General features: G+C 50.1%; 1 protein-coding gene across 1 annotated transcript; it reads left to right on the top strand.

Annotated features, from left to right (window-relative positions):
- The first annotated feature begins 10,427 nt into the window (after positions 1-10,427).
- CUNH6orf226 (chromosome unknown C6orf226 homolog) lies at positions 10,428-10,770 on the top strand. Its single transcript, XM_032862160.1, has one exon. It carries the CDS (start codon positions 10,431-10,433, stop codon positions 10,680-10,682), a length of 252 nt encoding a protein of 83 aa, XP_032718051.1. The 5' UTR covers positions 10,428-10,430; the 3' UTR covers positions 10,683-10,770.
- Positions 10,771-11,397: the final 627 nt, after the last annotated feature.

Consider the following 11,397-nt stretch of genomic DNA (forward strand, 5'->3'; position numbering starts at 1 on the left):
AAAACAAAAAGAGGCTTATCTCACTGAGTCACCCAGGCACCCCAAAAGGTGATTTATATTAAAGAACGGGGACAGGACTTGTGGGCAGAAAGAGCTGCACCGGGGTCATGAGATGTGGCCCATTATATACTCCCAAGTTGGTAGAGGGTTAGGGATAATGTAAGTCTCTAAGGAATTTGGAAGCAAGGTTTCCAGGACCTTGAGGGGGCTGGCGGCTGTTGGGAAAAGGTCATTTATTACCATCTAATAAAACCTTAGTCACGAGACCCTTCAGATGTATATCGGTGGGCCATATATGCTTGGGGATGATTGCCAACAGGTATCTTGGAAGATTTAGAGATAAAGGAAATTTCTAAAGGAATTTTTATATGTTAAAGTAGACTTACAGGATCCTGGGGGTGGATGGTGGGGCTAGGATTGCCTTTGCCTTTAGGGAAGTCAACACCAGAGGCAGTTGAGTCCCTGGAGGAAGGTCAGTCACTCTCTGCCTGTTTCAAGGACTTCTCAATGGGCTGTAGGTAGTAAGGAAATTTAATAATTTCTCTTTTGCCTTTGTTCCCCACATGCTATACCACACTTGGCTTCTTATCCATTATCTCTCGATGGACATCGTTCAATAGTTGCTTCCATGTTTTAGCTATTGTCAATAAAGCTATTGTGAACATGGGTGTACAGATATCTCTTCAAGACCCTGCTTTCAATTCTTTTTGTATGTATACCCCGAAGTGGAATTAGATCACAGGGTAACTTTGTTTTCAATTTTGGGAGGGAACTGTCATACTGTTTTCCAGTTATATTCCAACAACAGTGTACAAGAGTTCTAATTTCTCTACATCCTTGCCAACACTTGTGATTTTTTTTTTCATAGTGGCCATCCCAGTAAGTGTGAAGCGTTATCTCAGCGCGACTTCATTCTGCATTTCCCTAGTGATGACTGACGCTGAGCATCTAGGGCTCCCTGATACACATCTGTTATACCAATTTATATTCTACCTCAGTGTATGGAAGGCCACGGAGTCCCCACCAGCATTTGGCATTCCTTAAAAGAACAAAAAACAAAAAACAAAAACAAAACAAAACAAAAAAACCCAAAATCCTAATTTAATCAGTTAGAAAATGTTATCAGTTCTCTGATTACAGCATTCTTTTCTCATTTCCTTGTTTCCTTCATTGTATTGCTTATCGCCCTCTTGCAGTCCTGGTGTTTTACTAATTCTGTAAGGGCTTTCACATAGCGACCATACCAATCCTTGTGCATTGCACTTGCTGAAGCCATTCCTAACTCACTGGTTACTTTTATTTTCTTCTTATTATTTTTTAATTCATTTGACAGACAGAGATCACAAGTAGGCAGACAGGCAGGCAGAGAGAGGGGAGGGGGAGAAGCAGGTTTCCTGCCAAGCAGAGAGCGGGATGCGGGGCTCTATCCCATGACCCTGGGATCATGACCTGAGCTGAAGGCAGACCCTTCAACCCACTGAACCAACCAGGCGCCCCCACTGGTTACTTCTAATTTCGCTTTTTTTCTTACTTTTTTTTTTTTTTTCTTGTATGAACCAATGCATCCATCTTTCCTAATGGGAATTATCACATCCCTTTTAAGTCTAGAAAAGTCCTTCCCCCTCTAGAGATACATTCTACCAAGTCTTTTTGTGCGTGTGAAGTTTAATCCCCACACCCCCACCACCATTTAACTCTATCAGCGATTAATTTTGGTGTAGGATAGAAGATATGCATCTAAATTTCATTCCCCCTCCCCAAAGAGCTAATCGGTGATCTCAGGGTTATTAATTGAATACGCCTTCCTGTCCCTATTATTTGTGAAACATTCTCTACGTTAGTATCTTTTATGTTGGCCGGTTAATTTTTCCTGGCTCCCCGACTTCTTTATTCTGTGCCAGCCTCTTCCGGCGGGACGGTTGCCTTAATAGCGTGGGGACTGCATGCTCGGACGTGAGGAGGGAGGCCGGTCCGCGCTGGCCCAGCTCCCCGAGCTCCCGCCCCCTTCCCTCTGCGCGGCCTGGAGGCCTGCGGCGCCGCGTGTTCCCAGGCGCTGCCCGCGCCCAGGTGCGCTGGGTCCGCGCGGGCTCCCGCCGGGAGGGGGCGGGGGAGGCAGGTGTCCCTAACGACTCTCGCGCCCTCCAGCCCGGGGAGGTGCTGGCCCGGGATCCGTTACCACATTACAGATGGGGAAGGAATCCTCTTGCCCCTTTAGGGTTTTAAGAGCTTCCCAGGGATGGGGAGGCATTAGACCCCGGTGCCAGCAGCCGCCCCTGCCCGCTCAGCTACCCTCCCACTTAACCGCTTTCCCCTGCTCCCCGCCACAGGCCGGCTTGCAAGCCTTCCTTGCCCGATCTCTCATAGGTCTGCTCCTTCCAGGAGCCCCAAGACTCTCCCCTCAGAGGCCACAGTCTTGCTGACCTGAAAGATGCCCTTGCTCAGGGCGGTGAGGTTGCCCCAACAATCCGGCCTTGAATCTCAAAGCTGAAATCCTTCTCTGAGCTCCTCACTCCGGATTAAACCTGCGGTTTGCTGACCCGCTGCTAAGAGCCAGGTTCTGTTCGCAGACCTCTAGTTTGATCCTCACAACCACCCTACCAGGTGTTGGAATCCGTGGTCACAGCTGGGGAAACTGAGACAGAAAAACGAAGTCACATGGCGGAGATTGTTACGCAGCACAGCGCGGGAGCTGGGAGCTAACTGCCGAGACGGACGTTTACAGGTCTCTCTCCAGAGTTCTTTTTAGGAGATTGTCCAATCGGAGTACCCATCCGAGCGCCTGATGCACAACGGATTAGCCCTGTCTCCCCCTTTTTTGTCAAATAGAAAATCAGGGGCCCTTTAAGACTGAGATGAACCACATGAGACCTGAAAAAGAAAATTAAGGCGATGCCTGGGTGGCTCCGCAGGTCTTGATCCCGGAGTCCTAGGATTGAGTCCGGCCTCTGGCTCCCTGCCCAGTAGGGAGCCTGCTTCTCCCTCTGCCTGCCTCTCCCCCTGCTTGTGCTCGCTCTCTCCCTGACAAATGAATAAATAAAATCATTTTTTTAAGAAAGGAAAGTTAAGGAAAAGTAGCAGTGCTTATTGGAAAAAGACCACCAATATGAGCAAGCGATTACTGATTGTGAATCTGACCCATCCAATCAGAAGATTGCAACCAGTATGTGTGTGGGTGCTGAAGTAGCAAGGAGAAGTCTCTTCCAGTTAACCCTGACAGGAGCACCTATTTTCACTGATCAAAAAAAAAAAAAATCCCACTATGATAGTTATAGTACAGAATAAAAATCACCTGAATGTTCAGTAACAAGGAAGTAGCTAGGGGTGCCTGGGTGGCTCATTCTGTTAAGTGTCGTGTCCACTCGGGTCATGATCCCAGGGTCCTGGGATTGAGCCCCACATCTGGGCTCCCACACTCAGCCTGGAGTCTGCTTCCCCCCTCTCTCTGCCCCTCGCCCAGCCCATGTGCGCATGCACTCTCTCTCTCTCTCTCTCTCTGCCCCTCCCCGGGCCCATACTTTCTCTCTTTCCCCTATATCAAATAAGTAAATACAAATCTAAAGCAAAACAAAAACAAAAACACCCAAGGAAGTAGCTAAGTAAACTAAGGTGCTTCTATATGATCAAATATTATGCAGGTCTTAAAATATCCTTGTCATTTATTGGTGTCTGTTTTATTCCAGGAATTGGGCTGGAGATAATAAGACCAAAAAAGATGCTCCCAGTAGTCAAGGAAGACAAGCTCACAAACAGATCAGGGACTTGGAGCATAGCAGACACCATGACTGAAATGTGTGTGTGTGTGTGTGTGTGTGTGTGTGTGTGTGTGTGTAACAGTAGAGAGTGGGGTTCTTGGAGAGGGAAATCATCCTTCTGGAGTTGGTGTGAGCATTAGGAAAAGTGATTTAGAAGCTGACACTTGAGCCAAGTCTTGATTCTTTCTGAAGGGTTTATGATGACATGGGAAAATGTTTCAATTATGATGCTCATTTAAAGAGGATTAAAAGATGCATATATAGTATGATCTAATGTTCACGGAGCCACCACCAGCTTTGGCTTACTTAACACCAAGTTTAATTTATATGAGAAAGAATTTAGAGTGTTTTATCTTATATAAACTGTTGTTATTTGGGGTTTTCTGATGCTCACTGCCAAAGCCAATCCTAACTAAAATACATATTATAGGGACACCTGGGTGGCTCAGTCAGTTATGCATCTGCCTTCGAGCCCAGCATCACGCACGCCACTTGGTGTGGAGACTGCTTCTCCCTCTCTCTCTGCCCTCCCCCCAACTCATGTTCTCTCTCTCAAATAAATAAATAAAATCTTAAAAAAATAAAAGGACTATTTATAAAGGTGTGGGTAGGGGTTGGGGGAATCACTGGGGCTGTAACAGCACTCCCCAGCTAATAATGGCGGGGTACTGGCCCCCGAGGTCTGAAGAGGGGAAGAGGGGGAGTGGTTATGGAGCCCAGAGCCAGAGAGAGCTGTGTGGAGAGGGTGCCTGGCAGTAGATGGGACTTTCAGTTGATGGACATAGTTGGTGTGGATCCAGCAGCTAGGGAAGTGGGAGAATGAATTCCCTGACTTGGGCATCCTCCCATCTTCTGACCCCCAGCTGTTGCCCCCCTTGGATGAATCCAAGTGGAGGGTGTAGGAGTCCTTTGGTGCAGTTCGTCTTCTCAGAGCACATGCCTGGTGTGTGGGAGGGGTGTGGTGGGGGCAGTTCTGAAGGGCCTCAGGGAAGCACCTCTTTTTTTTCTTTTTAAGATCTTATTTATTTATTTGACAGAGAGAGATCACAAGTAGGCAGAGAGGCAGGCAGAGAGAGAGCGGGAAGCAGGCTCCCCGCTAAGCAGAGAGCCCTATGTGGGGCTCGATCCCAGGACCCTGAGATCATGATCTGAGCCAAAGGCAGAGGCTTAACCCACTGAGCCACCCAGCTGCCCCAGGGAAGCACCTCTTATCTTTTGTCCAGATGAAAGAAATCCATGCCCCTAGCACAGAGGACGCGCGGTGTCTCATGTACTACAATATCAGTGAGGGGGGATGTCAATTTGACCATGCTCCCACTGAAAACTAAAATGTTACCTACCACAAGGGTTCTTTACCTAAGTTAGCAGGGGACACCTGGGGGTTATGCAGCCTAAGTTCAACTCACACTTGCCTGCTTTCACTCCCATGACACATTCTCCTTATCCTTTGCCAGCACCAGATTCTTTCCCTGGTGGGTTGCTTCCTATGGGGTCTGAGTCCTTAGATAGTCTTGACTTTGTTGGGTTGCTGAAGTGTCCTGTTAAGCTGGACTCCTGTTGGAGGACTAAGAAGAGATACCTTGGTGAATCCCCTGGGCTCCAAACTGAGCCCCATCTCAGATGCAGGAGCAGCCTACTTTTCTCTAGAAATTTGGTCTAGTCAACCAAGACATTCCAGAGGTGCCTTTCTCTGCGTATTGGATCAGAATGGCCAGGGGCCATCTCAGCTTCCAAGTCATCAGTACTATGATTACTGTATGGTAGAAGTGTTTTTCCCTTGGGTACTGGGATCACCAAGTCCCCTGAGTCCATTCCATTACCGGAATGGGTAGCAAAAAATTTCTTCCAGTAGTTGGTAGCCTTGAGGAATAATCGCGAGGCGCCTCCCACTGCCCCTATGTCTTGGCTCTATATGACCGTGCATGGTTGTGGTGAGAAGAATACATTGCAACCAGTAGGACAGCCCTTGCCTCTGGCAGGTGCAGCTTCTCAGTTATGTTCTAGATGAACCTTCAGCAGGTCCATCCACCATCCTATCTCGCCAGCTGCTTTGGGTCATGGGGCACATGGGAAGACCAGTGAATTCCTTGGGAGTGAGCTCATTTATACATTTTTTGGCAGTGAAATGCGTGCCCCAGTTGGAGGTGATGTTAAGTGGAATGCCACGGTGATGGGTAAGGTATTCATTCATTCTTCATCAGAATGCCTGATGCTGGCAGAATGGTGGTGCTGACAGCAGCATTGGAGGCAGAGAAGGTGAATTCATACCTGGAATATGTGTCTGTTCCCATGAGGGTAAAGCACAGCCCTTCCATGCTAAGATGGCCCAGTCGGATCTGTCCCCAACCCGGTGAAAGTTGTGGCCAATCAGGGACCCAGTATTGGGCTGTAAGTCAGATGGGCCCTCAAGAGAGTGAGAGGCAGAGAGCACAAGCAGAGGGGAGCAGGAGAGGGAGAAGCAGACTCCCCATAGAGTCTTACTCTAGTAAGGAGAGCCCAAGGTGGGTCTTGATCCCAGGACCCTGGGATCATGATCTGAGCCAAAGGCAGCCGCTTAACCGACTGAGCCACCCAGGTGGGAGGTATTATAGCTACCTTGCCTTTGTCTGTTAAACATTACCACCTGGCCTTTACGTTACCAGGATACCATTATTCCCACTGAGATCGTAGACTATAATTCCACGGATTCATTCAGCTCCCCAGCAGCACCTCCAGCCGACAGAGGACAGCCATCAGAGCAAGTCAAAGAGGCAGGTGGCTCTCACCAATGCATTTCCTTTTCATTTTCTTTCTTTCTTTTTTTTTTTTTAAAGTAAACTTTACGCCCAACGTGGGGCTCAAACTCTTGACTCTGAGGATAAGAGTTGCCTCCTCTACTGACTGAGACAGCCAGGAGCCCCTCACTATTTTTTTTTTTAAGATTTTATTTATTTTATTTTATTTTTTTAAAGATTTTTATTTATTTATTTGACAGACAGAGATTACAAGCAGGCAGAGGAGATAGGCAGAGAGAGAGGAGGAAGCAGGTTCCCCGTCAAGCAGAGAGCCCGATGCGGGGCTCGATCCCAGGACCCTGGGACCATGACCTGAGCAGAAGGCAGAGGCTTTAACCCACTGAGCCACCCAGGCGCCCCTTATTTACATATTTGACAGAGAGAGAGAGAGAGAGAGAGCACACGCACAAACAGGCAGAGCAGCAGGCAGAGGGAGAGGCAGAGGAAGGCTCCCCGCTGAGCAGGGAGCCCGATTCAAGGCTCAAACCCAGGACCCCGGAATCATGACCTGAGCCGAAGGCAGACCCTTAACCAACAGAGCCAGCCAGGTGCCCCTCACCAAAGCATTTCTTAATGCTTTGGCGAAGGGAGGGTTTTCTAGACCCCATTAAAATATGTGCTGAGGGGTGGCTAACCAGGTTGCACATAATAAATCCAATCTAGCATTCCCACCTTCCTGAAATTTTGGATTCCTTCCTCTACAGTATGCCAGAGAAATTCTGGCATTTCAAGTTTCCTAACTGTAGGCTACCATTAAGTCCAGGCTTTAATTAACTAACCTCATAGACGATTGATGCCTCTCCCAGGTGCTCGAGCCCACACATTAAATCCCAAATCCTGGATGAGCATCCATGGCGTTGCGTTTGGCGAAATGGAGCCTTACATTCCACCCTCTTGGGTCTATTCCCCTTAGAACCCATTCCCACGCACACGGTTCTGGCCCCTGCCAAGGGAGTTTAGCAAGGTCTGTAATTCCTTCTGTCTGGGCGTTCTGCTCTCAGCGTGGGCCTCATGCTTCTCTGCCCAGGCTGTTCTGGTATCTAATTTGAGAAGAGCCAGGGAAGACTGGAGGTGGAAAGAGTCCTGAAGCTGATGTCCGGGGAAACAGAGGCACTACATGTCTGCCCAGACGTCCCCATCTCCTCTCGGAGACCCACACCTTCCCCCTCAGTGCCCTTGTGTGAGCACACTCCTGTGCTAACAGTTCATTAGCACTGCCCCTTATGAGAACTTCCTGGTGCCAGTCCTCAGCCATATGAACCAGAGCCATCTCGCCCGCCATTTCCCTACCTCGACAACGCAGTACTCACCACTTGACCCCTGCCACCCCCAAGAAGAATTTGGGTAATGGCCATACTCCTTACGCAGTGGATTACTGGGTGCATTGCTCCCGCGGCAAGGAGGCTTGCCCTGTACTCTCTGAATTTATGATCAGTCTAGTCTCAGTATTCTGCCTGAGGCTGTTCCTGGAGCCAATTCCATTACTGGTCAGTATAGGCAGGAAACAGAGGGCACTTGCATATAGGGAAATTTGAGAAGAATTTAATAAAGGGACTATTTATAGAGGTGTGGCATGGTAAAGGGAAATCCCAAGTGACAATGCGGTACTGGAACTGGTAACAGGCCTGAAGGGGTGAGGGAAGGGAGCGGTGGCAGGGCTCCCAAACCAGAGAGCTGGTGGAGGGACCCTGAAGCCAGCGGGAATCCAGGAGGGAGGGAAACTGAGGAATAAACACCCTGACCTTCTTCTTTCTTCTGCTGGGGACCCCACTGGCCAGACCCCAAAGCCAGAGGTTAAGGGAGCCCATTGCATGTCTATGGATGTCTATGGATGTCAGTGTGCAGAAGCTGGGTGGGTAAGGGTGGAGAGAGGACATGGAGGGACCACAGAAGAGAGTCCGCAGTCACCCATCTGATCAGAATTTGTGGGCATCCCAAGACACTTATGACACTGACATTTATGAAGCATCCAGGCCAGTCATTTCCAGAATGTCTCTCACTTTGCTTGGTCTGTTCATTTCTTCAAGACTAGATTCAGGGGTGCCTGGGTGGCTCAGTGGGTTAAGCCTCTGCCTTCAGCTCAGGTCATGATCTCAGGGTCTTGGAATTGAGCCCCGCATCGGGCTCTCTGCTCAGTGGGGAGCCTGCTTCCCTCTCTCTCTCTGCCTGCCTCTGCCTACTTGTGATCTCTCTGTCAAATAAATAAAACCTTTAAAAAAAAAAAAAAGACTAGATTCAAAGTGAACCTTTCAGGCAGGAATACTGAAGAAATAGAGTGTTCCTATCTCCATAGCATCCTCCTCAGTGGATCACCTCAGGAGAAGCAGGGAGCCAGTTCCTTCTGTTAATAGTAATTAGCCTTCCATTGCACGGTGAAGGCAGTGTGTGCCAGATCAAGCCAACTTTCAATAAACTTTGAAACTTGAGAATTATGGGCACTGGCTTTGCCAGCAGTCAGAGGGACTGCAGCACACCCGGCTCACCTTCATCTTTTCTCATCCCCCTTGCGAACACCTGGAATAGAGTCTCCTTGGCAGGAAATGGGGAGAGAGTGGCAAGGCTCTGTGGTACTGTCGCTTACTCCCAGTTCTCCTGAGGCCACTGGCAATCTCTCCACAGCTGTTTTTCGTGTGGAGCTGCGGAGTCCAGCTCGGAGATGTTCCGCTTGCTATGAGTCTCTACATGTGCCCTGTGTGTCTCTGTAGGTGTGTGAAGACAGGTATGTACTGAGGGTGTCTGACTGGCTCAGTTGGAGAAGCATGCGACTTTTTTTTTTTTTTAAGATTTTATTTATTTATTTGACAGAGAGAGATCACAAGTAGATAAAGAGGCAGGCAGAGAGAGAGAGAGAGAGAGAGAGAGGGAAGCAGGCTCCCTGCTGAGCAGAGAGCCCGATGCGGGACTCGATTCCAGGACCCTGAGATCATGACCTGAGCTGAAGGCAGCGGCTTAACCCACTGAGCCACCCAGGCGCCCCGGAGAAGCATGCGACTTTTGATCTTGGGGGGTCGTGAGTTCCAGCCCCAAGAGATGACTTGTTAAAAAAAAAAATTTTTTTTAAAGGTTCTATTTATTAGAGAGATAGAAAGAGAGAACACAAGCAGACGGAGATGCAGGCTCCCCGCTGAGCAAGGGGCCTGATACGGGGCTGGATCCTAGGACCCTGGGATCACGACCTGAGCCGAAGGCAGCACCACCCAGCAGCGCCCCAAGAGATTACTTTAAAAAGAAAATAAGGAGCGTTGGTTAAGCCTCTGCCTCCAGCTTCGGCTCAGGTCATGATCCCAGTCACTGGATGGAGCCCCGCATGGGGCTCCCTGCTCAGCGGGCAGTCTGCGTCTCCCTTTCCCGCTGCCCCTCCTCCTACTCGTGCTCTTCGCTGGCTAGCTCACTCACTCTCACAAATCAGTCAATCAACCAATCAATCGGGGAAGGGGAAGGGGGAGGCGAACTCACTCACTCTCACAAATCAATCAGTCAATCAACCAATCAATCTTGGAGAAGAAGGAGGAGGAGGAGGAGGAGGAGCGTGTCCGCACGTACGGCCCGTTCTGTGCAAGCCTTCGAGTTCCTTCTAAAGGATTGAATTTTGCAGGCTCTGGTGTGAGCTGTTTTCCGTGTGTGTAAAGCGTTTCTGCGTGGAGTTGGGGTGTGTGTGTGTGTAAAGGAAGGGCTCTGCGTGGAGCTGGTGTGTGTGTGTGTGTGTGTGTGTGTGAAGGGTTTCTGCGTGGAGCTGGTGTGTGTATGTGTAAGAGAAGCGCTCTGCGTGGAGCCGGTCGCGGTCTCAAGCGCTCCCCCTTCCTGGGCCGACTTGGTATGCTCTACGCATCCCCTCCATTTCCTCCGACGGTGGTTGCACCCACCCCACCCGGAAGCGCACGCAAGTCGGACTGAGCGGCTGGGCATGGAGCGGCCGGGTGGTCAGAGCTGCTCCGGCCCCAGCCCGGCGCCGGAGGACGCAGCCCCCGCCTCGGTGAGCCTGGCGCAGCTCCTGCAGCTGGTTCAGCAGGGCCGGGAGCTCCCGGGCGTGGAGAAGCGCCACATCGCGGCGACCCACGGCGAACCCACGGCGTCCCGGCTCCCGCGGAGGCCCAAGCCATGGGAGGCCGCGGAATCGGCCAAGGCCCCCGCGCCGCCCACCCTCGGATCCGGGTAGAGGAACCGCCTGGAGGGGCCCTGTTCGGCGGAGGCAGGAACTGCGCCTTCCTGATGGCACGGATTGGGTTCCTGTGGCTCGAGGTCCTTCGCCTGCCTCTTAGACCTGGAAGGCGTGACTGTGTCCTGCATCTCCTCGGACCGCGGATACCGGCCACGGTTATTCGTCTTTTGTGCATTTGCCCCAACCAGTCTCAGCTAGACTTTAGCCTCCTGGGAGCGTCCTTGCAGTTGACTTGTATCCATATTTCTGGACCATCGTCCACATTAAAAAAGTTTTACAAATCCCGTTTCAGACATTGTATTTGGCAAATCTCATCCTTCACTGAGATGCATAGATGTGTTTTCATCTTTAAACTACCACTGAGGACACACTGACAGGGTCTGGCTCAGGGGGAACAAATTCTGTTAGTGACGTAGGAGAGTGTCAGTGTTTCTCTTCCGGGTCAGTTTATTCTGGCGGCTGTGGAAGTGGATTTGGGATCCACGTGGTGTTGATTCCAGCCATTCTCCAGATCAGCGGCTAGCAATGCAAAAGATTTGATGATTACACTTGGCCCCAGAAGTACTTCAAAGATATATTAAACCAGTAAAATCCCAAAGCATTAAGAAAGATGATCAAAAGGGGCACCTGGTGGCTCAGTGGGTTAAAGCCTCTGGCTTCTGCTCAGGTCATGATCCCAGGGTCCTGGAATGGAGCCCTGCATGGGGCTCTC

Source organism: Lontra canadensis, unplaced genomic scaffold (assembly GCF_010015895.1).
Source record: "Lontra canadensis isolate GAN:19392208 unplaced genomic scaffold, GSC_riverotter_1.0 scaffold23, whole genome shotgun sequence".
Taxonomy (NCBI): Eukaryota; Metazoa; Chordata; class Mammalia; order Carnivora; family Mustelidae; genus Lontra; species Lontra canadensis.

What these genes read in the sequence shown, in the direction of transcription:
- CUNH6orf226 (XM_032862160.1), top strand. Translation starts at nt 10,431, where the DNA reads ATGGAGCGGCCGGGTGGTCAGAGCTGCTCCGGCCCCAGCCCGGCGCCG.